Source organism: Maniola hyperantus, chromosome 14 (genome assembly GCF_902806685.2).
Source record: "Maniola hyperantus chromosome 14, iAphHyp1.2, whole genome shotgun sequence".
In the NCBI taxonomy this organism is placed as follows: domain Eukaryota; kingdom Metazoa; phylum Arthropoda; class Insecta; order Lepidoptera; family Nymphalidae; genus Maniola; species Maniola hyperantus.
Window position 1 is genome coordinate 6253312 of NC_048549.1, and position 20256 is coordinate 6273567.

The 20256-nt window shown below is 39.6% G+C and overlaps 1 protein-coding gene across 1 annotated transcript in view; it reads right to left on the reverse strand.

Annotated features, from left to right (window-relative positions):
• The window catches only part of LOC138403290 (uncharacterized), a 190854-nt gene extending 170839 nt beyond the window's left edge, over positions 1-20015 (reverse strand). Inside the window, exon 1 of the mRNA XM_069503195.1 lies at positions 18688-20015. Coding sequence (XP_069359296.1) covers positions 18757-19887 — 1131 coding nt within the window. The 5' untranslated portion in view covers positions 19888-20015 and the 3' untranslated portion in view covers positions 18688-18756. The remainder of the gene's footprint in view (positions 1-18687) is intronic.
• Positions 20016-20256: the final 241 nt, after the last annotated feature.

The window sequence follows — 20256 nt, forward strand, 5'->3', positions numbered from 1 at the left end:
ATAAGTTATTTATATGAGAGCCCCATTGAAGTTTTGCATCTAACGTTATTCCAAGAAAAATAGCGGTATCCACTAAATCTAATTCCTCATTATTAAGTTGCACAGTGGTTTTCACCTGCTTAACATTTGGTAAAGTGAATTTACCTACTACTACTACTACTACCTACTGGCTACTACGGATAGGCTACTTTTTGTCCTGGAAAATCAAAAGTTCCCACGGGATTTGTAATAACCTAAATCAACGCGGGGGAAGCCGCGGATGTCAGCTAGTTATAAATAAAAAACCGGCCAAGTGCGTTGCGGGCTACACGCAGTGTAGGGTTCCGTAGTCACAATGCTCGAAAAACAGATTATAACTCCTTAACCTGTGAACCCTACTTAGCCATGATAGTTTTCCTTTAAAATTGATTATATATACTACTGCTGTGAATTTTTTCACGTTCCTATATACCTGATTTAGCTGATACAGGGGGGGGGGGGGACTTTACTCTAACAAAAAATTAGCACTTCAAAACATCATATTTTACAAACAGATCTAAAAATCGAAAAATGATGTTCCCACACCCACAGTATTTTTAAAAGACCTATTCAACGATACCCCACACTAGCCGATAATATATGATAGTAGATGAGAAAAAAAAATTCATCCCCACTTTACATGTAGGGGGAGCTATCCTAAAAAAATATATTTAAGTATCAAAATTTTATTTCACCACTTTGTCGGCGTGATTAATATTTAAATACCCATGCTAAATTAAAGATTTCTAACACTAATAGTCTCTGAGATTAACCGAGGACGGACGGACAGACGCACGGACATAGCGAAACTACAAGGGTTCCTTGTTTACTACGGAACCCTAAAAATACGTTATTTGTGCTCGCATTGTACCGAGCTGTCGAATGTGTAGCGGCGACCTTTCGCGCTTTACCTAATTTGTGTCTAGGCCGATGCATCCGAGGCTTTACATTGCAGCATTACCGTTTGAAAAGATAAACCGGTGCTCGAGCATCGAGTGCACGGCGAGGGGGGTGCGCGGGCGGCGGGGGCGGCGGCCGTCTAGACGCTACGTCACGCGGCCTCGCGATACCGCGGCCGGTAAACAACAGTGTGCACTGACCGAATATGGCACCCGGCGTCCGCCGCCCGGCGGTCACCCTGCGCCCGGCTCGCCACGACCTGCCCTGTCTACCTGGCTACAGCCTGCATCGCACCCTTAACCTGTTACAGTCCAGACTTATGCGCTTTTTGTTAGGGTTCCGTACCCGAAGGTTGCCAACGGGACCCTATTACTCGGCCTCCGCTGTCCGTCTTTTTTGCGATGTTACGGAACCCTTTGTGTGTGAGACCGACTCGCACTTGACTGGTTTTTAGAAATCCGTAGTGAAACTAGAAACCCTCACAGTTTCGTCCAGTCTGTCTGTCTGTGTGTCACAGCCATTCAAAATCATTATCCATATTATAAATGCGAAAGTGTGTGTGTATGTTGGTTTGTCCTTCAATCACGCAGCAACTGAGCAACCGATTGACGTAGTTTTTGGCATGGATATACTTAGTCAAAGACCTGAAGAGTGATATTGGCTACTTTCAATCCCGGAAAATCAAACAGTTCCCACGGGATTTTTAAAAACCTACATCCACGCGGACGAATTCGCGGGCAATTAGTTTGTAAACTAAACGTTGTAAATGTAAGGTAGGTACTTATATTTTTACTTTTGTAGAATTCCATTACCGGCTACATAAAGTCATATAAAATTTTGGACAAATAGATTTTTCGAAGCAACTCGCCCTAACATGAAATGGGTGAGTAGGAAAAAAAAATAGTCTACCCCTGGCCCGAATGTTCTCAAAGGACGTGTTTGGAGTCTGCCAATCTGCACTTGGCCAGCGTGACTATGGCCTAAACCCTTCTCATTCTGAAAGGAGACCCGTGATCAGTAGTGAGCTGACAATGGCTTGATCATGTCAATCTGTCCGTGTTTAAATTCGTTGCTCGATCACGCTTGAATGACTTCGATGTTGAATGGAGGATGAGATTTTCCGCGCACGTATTTTACGCGCTAGATTTGGAGAATTGCGTAACTTTCACCGCGTCAGTCTTTCATTGTTCACTTAAGGTATCCGTATAAGTCACAGAACACATTTTAACATTTTTCCTGTGATGTACCTACAAATTCATGGTTTTCTGATTTTTTCTTTACTTGAGTTATAAGACCTACCTATCTGCCAAATTTCATAATTCTATAGGTCAACCCTAAAAGATTTTTTGACAGATACGACATACAGACGGACAGACAGACAACGAAGTTATCCTATAAGGGTTCCTTTTTTCCTTTTGAGGTACGGAACCCTAAAAATATTAAACGGAAGGTATCTAAGGTACACTACTTACTTAGTGAACATTCCAATTTACAATTTGTTATAATATTTTCAGTTATATAATATATAACATGTACTAAAGTCGGCAACTATAGATAATACTTACTTCTGAAGGAATTTATAACAAGGCGTGATCATAAACGTAATGCATTATATACCTGCATACATGCTAATATACCTACTTAGATAATATTACTACGTAAGGTATTGTACCTATAATTAAAACGTCACTGTTAGTTACAAAAGCCACGTAAGCGTTGGCCAAACTCTACCGCAAATCAATATCTGTCCAACCCAGTCTGGTCCAACCGCAAATGACGATATTGCCAAAACGATAATAAAATGGAAATCAGTTATCTAATCGGGACAGATTTATGGTATCTATATTCCATTTCCATATACTAGGTTTTGAGTTAATAAATGCGAAAGAGTGTATGTCCGTCTCTTTAACCGATTTTGACGAAATGTGGTATAGAAATAGCTTAGGTACATTCCAGGGATAGGATACTTTTCCCCCGGAAAATCAATCTTCCACGTGGACAAAATCGCGGCACGTTAGTACTATTATATTTATTACTCTGTGTCGCGGCCATCATCTATTGAATACAAAGATAACTTGCATTCCATATACGGATTTTAGGTTACTTTTTATCCTGGAAAATCAAAATTCTCTTGAGATTTTTAAAAAAAACCTTAATCCACGCAGATGAAGTTATGGGCACCATTTAGAAATAAATAATAATTATTGCGACAGTAGATTCAACGTTTTGAGTTTTCAAAGGAGGAGATTCTCAATTCTATCTGGTTTTTCGTAAGTACCCACTTCTAATTAATAATTATAATAGTAATTGGCGACTTCTAATTTTGAAAAATCCACTTTAGTCAAATCACAAATCAGGCTAAAGTAAGTTTGATTTGGATAGGAAGCTATCGAAAACTTAAAGTGAAATAGCTTAAAGTATACCAGTCCTACCTAATCATCACTATTGTATTTGTAACGAACAGACTAAAGCAAGTTGATAAAAACTTTTCCTATTCCGTTCTTAGCAAGGTCAGTTTTGCACGCCTCCAGATGAGCCTCGAGCCACGTGCCTTGGGCCTCAGAAATTCATGGTCCACTACTAATACTAACTGACTTTTCCTTCGAATGGCTGTACTTCGTGCTATCTAGATGTAATGGGTCAAAAAATATTCAAATGATGCTGAATATTGTATCGTAGTCCACCAAAAAGTTTAGAAGCTATTGTGGGGGGACTGCTGACGCCTAGCGTTTTGCCATGCTGGCCTTTTTGTAAAACTTAACCCGGTCAAGCAGTTGTTCCCCGGCCACGGCGTGCACTGGTCCTATCTTGTCTTGTATTTGTGTTTATAACTTAGAGTCAAAGAAATCATTAAAGCGGTAATGAATTGGTAAACTTTTGTGTTATTTACCCCGACAGACTGACAAAGGAACACGGCGCTATTGATTATGAGGCATCTCTGATTGAGAGCACATAGCCCAACCACCATCTCATAAAGTCATAAAAAAACTCATAAACGATTTGCTACTTTGCTTTTTACTGTTTGGTGATTCATAGCTTTTTTTCAGTTTATTGATAAAGTAACTACTTAAGTTGCTTTTGCGCATCAGCTCAATTCTGTTATCTAAAATTTTGAGATCTTACTTCTTAAATATATAAAAGGAAAACGTGACTGACTGTCTGATCTATCAACGCACAGCTTAAACTACTGGACGGATCGGGCTGAAATTTGGCATGCAGATAGCTATTATGATGTAGATGTAGTTCACGCGGACGAAGTTGCGAGCATAAACTAGTTCTCTATATTTTAAATTGTAACACCCATCTTGAAATGTGCACTCAGCTGTGAAATCGGCTGTAGTGTAGTTTTCAGCCTAAACATAGAATTATGAGGAATGTAAACATCAAAGCACGCGTACCTACTAGGTAATTTGAGAGCAAAAGCGTTCATGGCGCAAAATGTAGTTAGTCTGTACGTTCGGAATCAAACATCAAAGGATAAACAAGTGAATTGTACGTGATTTCTCTGAATGAACATATTTGCCGAGGTTCAGTGAATGCGATCACCTAACGCAGTAGATCGGTTTTCCGCGTACACTGATCAATTGAAATCAATGAACTGATCACAGCTTAAACATTAAAGTGTATTACCCCGGATACAGGTCTCAACATAGGTACCCTGAACTTTTAAATAGGTATATAGCCAGCAACATGTGAACAGTGAGATTTTATACCTAGCTATCGCTTATCGGTCTATCGGATATATCTACCTATATTTTGGAGAGTGTGCTCAGGATTTCACGACCTTGTTACTCCTTCACCTTTCTACCAAAATAGCGAGAAACCATGATCGTTGGCATCCTTAAGTTTTTTTTCGGCAAAACCCATGATTTTATATTTGAATGTCGGTAAATTTAATATTAAATTTTCTTTAATCTTTGAAAGTTTATTCAATTATCTTTAAATATATATAAGGAAACGGTGACTGACTGATCTATCAACGCACAGCTGAAACTACTGGACGGATCGGGCTAAAATTTGGCATGCAGATAGTTATTATGACGTAGGCGTCCGCTAAGAAAGGATTTTTGAAAATTAAATCCCTAAGGGGGTAAAATAGAGGTTTGAAATTTGTATAGTCCACGCGGACGAAGTCGCGAGCATAAGCTAGTTATTTCATAAGATAGTAGGTATAGTTAAATTTATTTATTGGTTCTCACTGCCCTCATGACACCGATGCAAAAATCAGCGAATTTTGGTCTGAACGTTTACCACATAACAGGGAATTCCATTTCGAGGTTGTAATTTCTGAGTCAACCTCGAACTCGAGCTCCAACCTGCGTGCACTAAAGTGTGGGCATTCGTTCAGGACATGCTCAACTGTTTGCTCGGTGTCTGAGAAGCAGAAGCATCCTTTTCTACTCGCTCGAAACGTTTTTGTTCAACGTTTCTGAGTGTAATAAGTAATAAACTTCCGCCTTCCATGTTTCCTGCCTCGTATAACCAAAATACCTTTAAGACAAGAGTGAATAGGCATCTTTAGGTAAGCGAGCTCCAACTGAACCCTCATCATTTGCTTTTTATTTAGCATGTTTGTTGTCATCTTGCAAAAAAACTCGCTTCGCTTCAGGAGTTTAACGATTTTGCAATTAAGTAAATTTTGTTGTATAAGGAACCACAAGCTTAATTCGCTATACTTAATCTGCCAAAACGGACAACCTGATTTGGTCTAGTCATGCATTCAACCAAATCAGGTGTACTACTTGTTGCTGTCACCTAGGTACCAATGATAGTTTTCTCCGTAACGGATAAGTTTCTAGTTTTCTACTGGTATCCTGATTGGTAAGTAGGTACCAATACCAACATGGATATCGGTAAAGGTTACATTATATCCTTTATTTACCTAGGTAGGTATATTGTCTTCATTTGTAAATTGACACTATCATAATAATGATTCATGATCTGAGTTCATGATGGATAACATATACTTATCTAAATCTTTAACTTGAAAGAATAATCAAATTTTCACCTGTTTGACAATGTAACAGATATCGAAAATATGTTAAAGAGATAAAGTTAAAGATTTTTTTGATATCAAATCCTTATTTGTGAAGTGCCTACCTATAGTACGCGACAGGTCGAAATGGCAATCGGGGAGGAAACGCCCCGCACATCCACAAAGCCCCCGCACTAACCCAGTGCGGGCAAGTGCGGTTGACGTGTGGGTCGCGGAATATGCCTATTAGTCCCGCAAATTGCTATTGCGCTGGAACCATGTCTCATTAACATCGAAATGACGTCATTTTGACTTCATTTGACTTATATTTAAGTAAAAATATACCATCAGCTTGAAACTTCGCTAAAATGGCGGCCACGCGCATTAGCAAAAAAATTGATCAACCCGGATTCAACCGGGTATCATTCAAACAAGAGTGAATAGGCATCTTCTAGGTAAACGCGTCCCATCTTAGGCACATCATCAATTTCCATCAGGTGTGATTGTGGTCAAGCGTTTGCCTGCAATGAATATAAAAAAAGATCAAAAATCAGGGTAGAGTCAGTGCAATAATAAATCGATTTAAAAATTCGTAAATAATAGATGTATAGGTAGGTACTTCATCTTCATCATCATGATAAGCTACCTGCTCATCGCCGGCTCACTACAGAGCATGGGTCTCCTCTCAGAATGAGAATCTTTTGGTTTTGGGCTTTTGGCTTGAGCAAGAACCGTACCCGTGCCGTACCGTTACGGTATAAACATAAACTAAGAATAAAATGAAATATAATATATATCAACGCAATTTAAATATTCCAGATATTATTTCGGCATGCCACTCTTAATAAAATCAGACACCGTTTACGTAACCAGTTTTAAATGTAATAAATAACCAATGTCTTATACGGATATAAAGATAACACAAAATATATTGTTATGTGCAAATTAGAAAAAAATGTTCACTTCTTTTGTATTTATTTCGTGTTCACCGGGTCCTTTTTACGAGTACTTTTTGCTGAATGCATCTCTACATAGTATAATATAATAAAGTCGCTTCCAACTGTCTGTGAACGCGTAGATCTTTTACTCTACGCAACGAATTTTAATGTGGCTTTCACCAATAGATAGAATGATTCGTTCGAAATTCGAATCGACTTGTCCGAACTAGAACTTGTTCGTCTCTAGTCGAACTAGAGTTTAAACTCGAGTCGAACTCGATTCGAACTCAAGTTGAACTCGATTCGAACAAGAGTCGAACTCGAATCAAACTCGATTTGAAATATTTTCGAACAAAACTCGACCTAGAGTTGAACTCGAATCGAACAAGAGTCGAACTCGATTCGAACTCGAATCACATTAGAGTCGAACTCAATTTGAACTAGAGTCGAACAAAACTCGACCTAGAGTCGAACTAGAGTCGAACAAGAGTCGACTTAGAGTCGAAATAGAGTCGAACACGAATCAAACTCAAGTTTAACTAGATTCGAACAAGAATTGAACTCGAGTCAAACTAGAGTCGAACTCCAATTGAGCTCGTCTCGAAAAGAGTCGAACTCCAGTCGAACACGATTTGGTTTAGATACAAGGGTAGAAAAACTTCAATCTACGCGGATGAAGTCGCGGGCATCATCTAGTATAAACTAAAATCGCATGTCCGTGACAAAAAGATAATAATAATGACGCAAACATATGTTGCTTCTTACTTGAATCAGCTATAATTAATTGCATGTATATTTGGAAGTTTGTGCAAGAAATATAATTATTATTATTTATTTGGAATGGAATTTCATGACCTTAAATTCCATTCTCTAGAAACTTCTGGTTCTTTTCAGGGTAATAATAGTACGTTTCACTGTAAACAATTTCAGGAATCTTTTATAGTATAATAGCCTAATAAGTTATAAGTATAATATTATGTCAATATTTAATTTTTTATCAGACTTTAATCAAAATATAAATCTATTATCGTTATTGTATTCTTTATTGCAGACTGAAACGGGAAATTGGTAATATAAAAACATACAAAGTATGTAAACTTCCAGTCTTCTTCATTTACCTATTTTATTATCTTTGCCTATACCTAACTGCAAGTACTGCTAGCTCTCACAGACTACCTTTGGCGAGAAGAGCAGAGTGCACGAATTGTATGATGTACCTATTATTATGTAAGGCTAAATATACCTACTCAACAAATGAATATACTTACCACATCCATTACCGAAAGTGTGTCCGTCTGATCTGATTGTTTGTCTGCTAGCTTTTCACAGCCTATCGTTTAACCAATTTTGACTTTAAGTTCATCCCGGGGACGGACATAGGCTACTTTTTGTCGCGGAAAATCAAAAAGTTCCCACGAGATTTAAAAAAATAACCGGCCAAGTGCGAGTCAGGCTCGCGCATCGAGGGTTCCGTACTACAGTCGTATTTATTCGACATTTTGTCGTTATGTCGCATAAAAATAAATAAAAATCTGTTTTAGAATGCACAGGTGAAGACCTTTCATATCATACCCCACTTGATATAGTTATCTAATATCTTACTTCGAACATTGAAAATACTAATTATTAGTTTATGACCACAATTTAATTTTATTTGTGTGATATAACCACAAATTCATGGTTTTCAGATTTTTCCCCTAATATCTGCTATAAGACATACCAAATTTCGTTATTCTAGGTCAACGGGAAGTACCCTGTAGGTTTCTTGATAGACCGACAGGTATGTCTGTCGGTCTAGACAGACAGACAGACAACAAAGTGATCCTATAAGGGTTCCGTTTTTCCTTTTGAGGTACGGAACCCTAAAAATGTAAATCAATCCGAATGAAGTCGCTAGCATTAGCCAGTAAATGATACATGATAATATAAGTAAATTGGTAAATAATATTTTCAAACTACGAGTACACACTTTTGTAAAAAAAAAATACATTTACGAATGTTAGCGGGGAGTGAGTTTAAAATTTTCGGTGATTTCAGATAGTACCTACCTAAGTATAATATTTATGTACCTACTTTAGTATATTAAAGATGAAAAACTTTGAGTTTATGATAAATATTCAAAACACAAAATAATTGAGCCTTTTTGTATTTTTGCAAAGCAATTTGCAGCGCCCGTCACGCTTATTTACTCCTAAATCCAACAAATAACGTGTGCAGGGAACTAACGAGCTGCGCGTCGCATTAGTATCTCGCAGTCAATTTAACATTCACATTCTACTAAACTATATTACTAAACGTACTCTTATGTGCCTATACGTTCCTTTATGTCCACTACTTCGTCTGCGTGAATTTCGCTTTTTCAAAATCCCGTGGGAACTCTTTGATTTTCCGGAATAAAAAGTAGCCTATGACCGTCTCCGTCTGAAATAGATGATGCCCCCGTGGGAACGCTTTAATTTTCCGAAACAAAAAGTAGCTGAGACCTACCTACAGCCCCGGGCTGTAAGTTATCTGTGTATCTTTCGTTTAAATTGGTTAACGTATGGACCGTGGAAAGTTAGCAGACAGGCACACTTTCGGATTTATAATATTACTAGCTGATGCCTGCTACTTCGCTTGCGTGGATTTAAGTTTTGCCCGCAGTGTGGGAGAGCGCGGGTGACGTGTGGGTGAGCGTGGCGTCGAATAAGTAAGTACACAATATTATGAACTAAGAGCCAGCGCGTGCCAGACGATTAGAAATCACGTCATGCATTGCTAGACACAGTGTCGCGGAAACCCCCTGCCAGACACCCTTAAATTTTTAAACTTTAAAGGGTGTCTGGCGGGGGGTTACCATGATACTAATTGTCTGGCAATGCATGACGTAATTTCTAAATCTACTCCAAAGTAAATATAAAAAAAAGACTTTTTACTTTGACGTAAGACGTTTTTTACACCTTAATTACCTGTTATCTCTCAAAGCCACCATGATCCAAACAAACATCCAAACAAAGTACGTTCCTCTCAGTGTTGGGACAATAGGCAGATAAACTTTCAGCTTTTATAAAATAACGAAGGCCTGACACGCGCTGGCTCTCTCTCTTTATTACAAAGTTATTTTGAATACTTTGATGTAACCCGCAGACTTATCTTGATTCTCCGCGTTAGGTTGCAGCATTTTTGAACCACTGAACGTACACATTTCCTGAATTTGACGGGAAAATGATCAAAACAAGTGGTTTTCTAAATAATAGAACCCATCCTAACAAAAAAAAACCGGACAAGCGCGAGTTGCACTCGCGTGAAGTTGGCTCCGTACACAGGCTCCGTATGACGAATACGCACAATATTGAAAGATTTATCACGTTATTTTAAAACCTCAGACTTCTTATAAAATTTCCTATAATCTATATTATGTAAAAAACTATTTTCTCAATTTTTTTTTCAAAATCATACGTGTTAAAGAAAATCATACGCGTACCTTTCACTTAATCGGACCAGCAGATTTGGAACAAATTAGCTATGGCAGATGGGCAGACAGACACACAAGTGATCAAAGTTTCGTTTTTTCATTCGAACGTACGGAACCCTTAAAAATGCGTCATGCTGTCAGGTTTCCGTACAATTGTCTTGACTGAACTAACGAGAGTTCTTAATACTGTAATTTAATTTATTTCTACTTAGATCTCAACGAAACAATACCAGTGAACGACCTCTTGACATACGAAATGGGGTCGTTAGCGCAGTGCGTCTATTATTTCTATTGATTCAGTTCCTTGCTAGACGCGTTTTTCCCAGGCACCGGAGCATGTCGCCTCGCTACGGAACACGGCAGGAGATGACATGAATATATTATAATTATGAACATTAAATATGGATGTACTGCTTCATAGAGATCGACGAGTCGGATCCAAATCGCCTCTAAGATGACGTGGCAAAAAGGCGAGGCATAATATAGCTGGGATGGACGTTAAGGCTTGGGGATCAAGGCGCTGGAATAGCGAGTTTGCGACGGAATGCTGAGAATATTATGAATGCGAAAGTGTTTCTATATGACTGTCTACCTTTTCACCGCCCCTCACTTCCACCGATTTTGACAAAATTGGTACAGAAATAGATTGCATCCCGAGGCTGTCCCGGAATATCAAACAGTTCCCACGGGATTTTAAAAGACCTTTACATCAGAATGGGCATCATCTACAGTACGCGGCAGAAAATAATGTACATCGATCTTTAGAATGAGATTTCGGTTTTGTAGAGCATTGTCTCTTTCGTTGAGACTGACAAAATGTCACATAGGTGTGAGTGATAGAGACAACGCTCTACAAAGCCGAAAACTCATTCTAAAGTTCGATGTACATTATTTTCTACCGCGTACTGTATTTGGTTTTGGTACAGAAATAGCTTGCACCCCGGAATGGAAATAGGCTACTGTTATCCCGGGGAACCAAAGAGTTCCCACGGGATTTTAAAATTAATATTATCTAAAATTACGCGGACGAAGACGCAAGCATCATCATTTATCTAGTATGTTTATAAATTGCTTCCGTATCCGTTAGTACCAACAAAAAATAGTAGTATAGTAGTGTAGGTATAGTACCTATCTAGTGTGACAAGAATACTGGCTGCATTTCCACGCTGGCTGATTGGTTGCGCAAAAAATGAGCCAGCCCTTCTGTCACGCGGTGAAATGTCTCGTAATTTTTTTAGCGCAAAGACTCCATGGCCCCAGGGTCTCCACGGCAAACGGAACTTAAATGTAACTCTCGATAAGAGATGCATACTAAATAAATGACTATCGGCTCACTACAGAGCACGGGTCTCCTCTCAGAGTGAGAAGGGTTTCAGCCTTAGTCAACCACGCTGGCCAAGTGCGGATTGGCAGACTTCACGCACGTTTGAGAACATTACTCTCAGGCATGCAGGTTTCCTCACGATGTTTTCCTTCACTGTTATAGTAAGTTATAATTAGTTACTTAAAAAACACATAATTCCGAAAAGTTAGAAGTGCGTGCCCGGGATCGAACCCCCGACCTCCGGTTAGGAGGCGGACGTCCTGACCACTAGGCTGTCACATCTCTATCCGTACTTATATCAAAACCATGTGTAAGAAAGTGGGGCCCGTATGTGAATGTGTTATATTATAAAACTCAAGGAAGTTTTAAGTAAATTAACTCAACGATGGCAAAAAATTACTAAGTTAATAATGGTCACCTAATAAGGATGAACTGACTAATTTACAATTACCGTGGTCAGAAAACAAATAGGTATCTACTTCTGATCAATAAACTTGAGAATTTGTATAGGTTTTCTCTGCCACCTTAGCGAATTCGGAGCCGAGCGGGTTAGCAATAAGGGATAAGTAATACAGTTTAATCCGCATGGCGACTTTTCATCCCATTTAGTTATTATAGATACAGATTTATTAAGATAAACAAAGAGGATGAACTTAACTACGTAGGTACGAGAATTGCAAGCGAGGCAGAATGAATGGCACTGGAGAGTGGTGCCGGCGCGAGCACGACACACGGTAGGCGCCAGCCGTCTAGACGGTAGACGGTCGGCTCCGAGTCGTCACCTGAAAGCTCTTCAGCACCCGGCCACGGCCCGCCACGGAGTCGCGACGATTACCCAGCCTAGGGCTGTCATCTACAACACCTCGAGAAAACTTCGTGTCCTGTTTACCCGACTACGGAAGGGTTTTTTGACCGCTTGATAGGCTTGCGCTTGACGATAATCTCATCATGCTTAATAAAATCAATGATGACGTCTAGGTTGCAGCGCGCTTGCCTAGAAGATGCCTATTCACTCTTGTTTTGAAGTGTAGTTTGTGTATACGTTTTTTTGATTGATTACAAGTTAGCCCTTGACTGCGATCTCACCTGATGTTAAGTGACATAACCCGCAGCAGGGTTATTTACCCCTAAACCTTCGTCAAAAGATGTCAAGCCATTTAGCGTTACAATACGTTAAAACGTACTAGGGGCTTAAGCAATAATTATACCTATACTTACTACCTAAATAATAATAGAAAATTAGAATCTCTCTTAAGAAGGAGCGAAGCGAGCGCGGTTTATTTTTTTGTCAACCGACGTTGACAAAAACTTTATCTGGTTGTTCTACGAACTTCCTCGTCCCTCCCACGCTAGGACAAATCTGGAGAAAACCGGATGGATGGCAGCCCTAATTACCAGCCGCACTTTCTAAGTGTTAGGTATAATTTCTAGTTTTTTTTTTTTTTTTTTTTCTACCATAAAGCACCATTATAAAATGGTAGCTTTATTGCTACTACCATCTAGCCTATGGGCTAATTAGTAATATTATTCTAGCTTAAACTTCTACTTATGATTAATTTTAAATCTAATTTACAGTCCAGTAACTGTCCTTAGTTTATTCTAACACGTACTTACAGTTCACTATGTTCTTGTGACCTAGAAAAATAAAGTAGCACAAGCACTATTACACAAACGCTGCACTTATGTACTTTTTCATTCCGTGTTTGGTTTTCGTCGAAAACAACCGTGTCTTAATCGCAATACGCGCATCGCAGCGTAATCTGCTGACGCCGCGTCTCGGCCGCCGACGCCGACGATCGACCGCGTTCGACACAATGACCTAGTTTTGCGTTTTGTCGTGTCAGAATAAATTGTAAAATAATAAACCGCAGCTATACTACTTATATACTGCAACTATGGGTACAGAAATAAAATTAATAACTGAAACAGAGCATATGCTTTTTAAAGCATTCTCTGAGAAAAAGGTAGAAAATGAGAAGCTTCAGCTCATTATTACAACTATGGAGAAGCAAATATTGGAGCTACAGAATAAAATAAAATTTCTGTCGAAACAAAACCCAATGGATACGAGCCAGAATAATACCACCAAGGAAACTTCACCGCAACCATCGGAATATCAAACGGATGAAGAAGAATTAGCCAGAGAGACAGAATGGATTAGAGCTAAAAGCAGGAAGAAAAGAAAATTGAACACCTCCCCCGAGCAGTCCACATCCATCAATCAGCATGATGATTCCTCGACCAGTCTTAGTAGGGAAAGGAAAAAGAAAATTCCACCACCCCCGCCAATAATAGTAGATGACGTTACAAATTATCAGTCATTCTATGACTTATTAACAGAAGGTCCTTCTGGAGATTCTTTTCGAATTAAAATGTTAAATGGCAACAATGTTAAAATAAATGCTTACAATGAAGATACATATCGGTCAATCACTAAAACATTGACTGCAGGGAAATTCCTGTGGCACTCTTTTGAAAACAAGCAAGATAGGCCCATTAAAGTCATGGCCAAAAAGCTGCATTTTACCTGTAAGCCAGAAAGAATAATCGAAGACCTTCAGAATAAAGGGTTTAAGGTTGAAAATGCCGTCAATAAGCTAAGGTGGAAAAACAAGGAACCACTAAACATGTTTCTGCTAAGTTTCAAAAATGGAGAAGACATCGACAAAATTTATGGAATCACCTCGATTCTTGGATGCAAAGTGGAAATACATCCACTGAGATCATCGAAGCTCATACCACAGTGTAAAAAATGTCAAACGTATGGGCACACCCAGAAGTATTGCTCCAGAGAGCCAAGATGTGTCAAATGCACTGGAAAACATCTAAGTGTTGAATGCAAAAAACCAGCTGAGCAGAAACCTAAATGTGTACACTGTGGGGAAGCTCATCCAGCTAACTATAGAGGCTGCATAGTAGCCAAGGAAATGCAATCCATCAGGAACAGGAAATACAAAAAACCATCTTCTCAAAACACTCAAGCAACAAGTGATATTACAAAACAAACTCCAGTTGCTAAGAATGTGCGACTTCCCGAAATTAACAAAGAAAATCCTAGTAAAAAGGTAACATATGCACAAGTAGCCTCAAACAAAATGTCTAACAGTAATAACACGAGCGATCCTACCTTAAATAAACTAAACGAGATCTTGAAATTTATGTCATCATTCGATGATCGCCTGCGAAAACTTGAAAATGGCACTAACAAAGCCCCTTTTAAAACCAAATAATGGAAAAAGAACTAAAAATATTGGCATGGAATTCTAATGGACTATTCCAACATCAACATGAGCTACAAGTAGTCCTAGATACTGAAAATATCGACATATGTTTGATCTCCGAAACACATTTCACAAAAGAATCCTACATCAAATTTAATGGATATAAAGTATATCACGCCCTACATCCTAATAATTCAGCCAGAGGAGGTAGTGCTGTTATAATAAAAGAGAGTATTTATCACTACGAAGAAAGTAAATATGAAGAGTTTGAAATCCAAGCAGTGGCAGTAAATATTAAAACAGAACGATACCCAATTACAATTGTAGCCATATACTGCCCACCAAGGCATTCTCTAAAAAAATATGAATACTTAAGTTTCTTGAAACAATATGGACACAGATTTATAATTGGTGGAGATTTTAACGCCAAAAATATTTTCTGGGGCTCTAGACTAACAACAACAAAAGGTAAAGAATTGCTGAGTGCGATCAAAGACTTGGGATGCGACGTGATCAGTACAGGTATGCCGACCTATTGGCCTACTGATCCTCAAAAAACCCCAGATCTGATAGACTTTTTTATATCTAAGAACATCTCACCAAGGTACCTAAATATTGAAGGAAAATACGACATGAATTCGGACCATTCACCAATATTGTTAATATTGAATAAACATAACATTGCATTCAAAGAAACCAAGATAACTCTAGTGAATAACAATACAGACTGGGAAAGCTTTAAACTAGAGTTAGACAGTACTATAAACCTAAAGGTCCCCTTAAAATGCCAAGACCAGCTCAATATGGAAGTAGCTAAATTTATAACAGACATACAAAAATCAGCCTGGAATAATACGCCATCGATAAAAAAATGGAGTAAGGGTACCACCTATCCTAAGGAAATTATACACCTCATTAGAACAAAGAGAAAGCAGAGAAAAAAATGGCATGCTTCGAGATCACCACAAGACAAAAGAATACTGAACAAACTCGCGAAAACAATCAAGAAAGCAATCAAAAGTTATAATGACACTAAGTTAAATGATTACCTACGAAGCTTGACCAATGACCGAGAAACTGACTATTCTCTTTGGAAAGTAACAGGTAATTTAAAAAGACCCATCACACATATACCACCTATTAAAGAATCAAATGGAAAATGGGCTATCAATAACATTCAAAAAGCTAATAGATTCGCTCAGCATCTGGAAGATATATTCCAACCAAATGAGGGCCATACAATTGATTTCAGTGAGAATGAAGAAAGACAAGATGATCTGCAAAATATCAGACTTGTGACACCAAAGGAAGTAACTGAAGAAATAAAGTTCAATTTAAGCAAAAAAAAATCTCCAGGATATGATCTCATTACCGGAGAAATTTTAAAAAACCTACCTCGGAAAGCTTTAGTGAAACTTACCAATCTCATAAATGCATCATTTAGACTGAGACATGTACCTGAGTTATGGAAAGTTGCTGAAGTTATTATGATCGCTAAACCGGGGAAACCACCCCATGAAACAACGTCATACAGACCAATCTCTTTATTACCAGTTATTTCAAAATTATTTGAAAAACTGTTACTCAAGAGACTAAAACCTATACTAGAGGAGAGAAAATTAATACCAGATCACCAATTTGGATTCCGTGAAAAACACTCAACGATAGATCAAGTCCACAGAATTACTGACATAATAGAGAAATCATTAGAAAATAAGAAAGTGTGTTCTACAGTCTTTTTAGACGTAGCGCAAGCTTTCGATAAAGTGTGGCACGAAGGGCTTATCTATAAACTCAGAAATATGCTACCAAAGTCATTTGCTGATATTCTTGAATCATACATCTCAAATAGGTGGTTTAGAGTTCGTCAAGAAGATGCGTATTCTGAACTCAAGGAAATTAAAGCTGGGGTACCACAAGGAAGTGTCTTAGGTCCGGTCCTGTACTTATTATACACCTGTGATATTCCAGCACTAGAAAATAACACTATTGCAACATTCGCTGATGATACTGCCATAATAGCAACTGGAGAGAGTCACGAAGAAGCAGTAGAAAAAGTTCAAGCTGCCATAAATAAAGTCAACGATTGGACTATAAAGTGGCGAATTAAGCTAAACGAGTCGAAATCTATGCATATAGATTTTACCAATAAGTTACCAAAATATCACCCAATTTATCTAAATCGGCAACTTATTCCCTACGTAAATACAGCAAAGTACTTGGGTATGACGCTAGACACAAAGCTTCGATGGAAAGCTCATGTTAAAAAGAAACGTGAGGAGTTAGAATTACGCTACAAAAAAATGTATTGGCTGCTTGGAAGGCATTCAACGCTCTCATTACATAATAAACTTATGCTATACAAGCAAGTTCTGATGCCTGTATGGACGTATGGTATACAACTCTGGGGGTGTACTAAACCGACCAATGTTCAAGTAATACAGAGATTCCAGAACAAAGTACTCAGGGAAATAACAAATGCACCCTGGTATGTAAGAAATCACGATCTCCACAGGGACCTTAAGATAGAGTTCGTAAACAAAATCATCCAAAAGTACGCAGAAGCTCACCAACATCGACTTCGCCATCATATTAATTTGGAGGCTGTGAAGCTTCTAGATAACATGGACATCAAAAGGAGGCTCAAAAGAACCAAGCCGTTCGAATTAGTGTTAAAAAGTACATAATTTCTAGTGAACACGTTACGATTTCTCTTAGTCTGGATCAATTTGGCCACATTGGCCGTTTTCAACATTCAGTAGGGGAATTTGCAATTTGCAATAGGTACCTACTTACATAATATCTATTAAAAAAGTAGGTAGACATAGGTGACAGTAATTTTAGGTACCTAGGTCTACCTACTTGTAAATCTAGTGCCAGCTTGTGCCGGAGCAAGCTGCCGTCTTTCCAGGTTCATATAGTAGTTGGTGGATAGATTGGAGCCCCTACTCCAGCCGCTCGTTAACCCGAAGTCCCAGCGACGAAAGCTATTGGAAGGATGGATCAGAGCGCTGATCACTGCCATCCTGATGTCTGCATTTCCAAGCAGGACCAGCTCGCTCTCGATCCCTTTCAACAGTTTCTTTCTTAGTGTCACAGTTTCCCAAAAGGTGACCACTGCTCCATGGCATACTATGGTAGAAGCACCAACATTGCCACTATTTAAATTTAATTTAAGTATATCTACTCTTATTTTTATATGTATTTTTATAATTTTTATAGTGTAGGTACACTACACTTCAAGAAAATTTCTAAATAATTTTAAATACATATCAAAAATTGCGGACCGGCAGGAATCGAATCCGCGTCTCCTGGGATCACGCCAGACGCTCTGACCACTAAGCTACAGCTCGCTGGCTGCCAGTGACGAATATCTACTCTTTATATTCCGTGTGCAGTCAATTTGTCATGTCATAATATTTGATGTCGTGTTACCTTGAGTCCATGAGGATGGAGGATAGAGATGTGATAGAGACTGATTCTGCGACAAGGTTAAGGTGATATTTTAAAAAGGTTACTTATTGCAATTTTTTTTTAAAGAATATTAGCCATGTTTAATGACTAATATTCCGCTTTCCTCTCCAACTAAGCGTCAGGCTTGTGCTAGGAGTAGGTACGACAATAGTGCAACGGGCGGGGTTTGAACCGTCGACCTTTCGGTTTTCAGTCCACTCCTTTACCGATTGAGCTATTGAGGCTCAAATTATTATGGACAAACTATTATTAATCAAATTATTATATATTATTATTATTATATATTATTTGCTCTCACGCCCGTGTACAAAATAGATACATATAAAAGGCAAAAAAGTTTATAATATACTTACATACACAAAAATAAATAAACCTACATAAACATTACATACATACATATTTGTACCGGGCGGAGGATTACACCCCGGCAGGGGAGACCAAACGGCCGGGGGTCAGGGCGACAGGTGAAGAAATCGGCGGACTATCCTAGCCGAGTCCAGCAAGACCGCTTTTTGCATCCTGGCTGCGAGCGAACTGCCACAGAACCCCAGTCGCCTCAGATGGTGAGCGAGGCTGACTGGGATCAACCCATTCGCAGATATGACGATTGGGATGATTTCAGTGGACTCCACATGCCACATGTCGGAAACCTCGTGAGCCAGATCGAGATACTTGCGCTTTTTCTCCGTCTCAGCTCTCACGAGGTTCTCGTCATACGGAATGGTGATGTCCACCAAAAACACCCTCGACTGTGCCCGGTCCACCACCACGATGTCAGGCTTATTCGCTAGAATAGTCCTGTCCGTGATGATGGACCGGTCCCAATAGAGCCGGACTCCGTCGCGCTCGAGTACCGGCACCGGTGTGTACTTGTAATACGGCAGCCTCTCATCCAGGAGACCGTACTTCAGAGCAAGCTCTTGGTGAAGGATTTTGGCTGCTTGGTTGTGTCTGTGCAGATACTCAGTGTTGGCAAGCGCTGAGCATCCCGAAAGCACATGTCTGAGTGACTCGCCGGGATGGCGACAAGCTCGACAGATGTCGTGAGTGCCATCCTTCAGAATGTACTTTCGGTAGTTCCGCGTCTTGACCACCTGATCTTGTATCGCACAGACAAAACCCTCGGTTTCCCCGAAGAGGTCACCAAAGCGCAGCCACTGCACGGACGCTTTTTTATCTACGTGTGGCTCATTAAGAGCTTTAAAAAAGCGTCCGTGCAGCTCCTTCTCCCTCCATACGGCCTCCCGGTCAGAGGTGCTAAGTACTACCGGTTTCTGCCACTCGGTTTGGGCTAAGGATAGTGGGGTGAGTCCTTTATCACATTCTATGACCTCTCTATGCATGGGGGACCCCCTCATCGTCTCAAAGTAGGTTCTGAGGTTGGCTATCTCCCGGTTATGCATGGTCTTGACGCTCAATACGCCTCGACCACCACACTTCCGGGGGATATACAACCTCATCACAGACGATTTTGGGTGGTGCATGCGATAAAGAGTCATAGTTGTGCGGACTTTTCTGTCCAGGGCGTCAAGTTCGGTCTGAGTCCATCTGAGCACGCCAAAGGTGTACATGAGAACGGGCATGACCCAGCCGTTATAAGCTCGGACTTTATTGGCGCCTGACAAATAACTTTTACAGATTTTTGTCAGACGGCCAAAAAAGGCTTCGCAAACAGACTGTTTCACGTCCGTCTCTTTTACCCCTAGCGACTGTGACATGCCCAGATACCGGTATGACTCGGCTTCAGAGAGGGTTCTGATGGTGGACGGCTCGAGACTCACCTCAGCCAAATGAGTTACCTGTCCCCTTTCCACATGCATGACCGCACACTTGTCCAGCCCAAGCTCCATCCTGATGGAATTGCTGAAGTCAGTGGTGACATTCAGCAGCTCCTGCAGGCGGGTGGCATTGGGTGCCAGCAGTTTGAGGTCATCCATGTAGAGAAGGTGAGG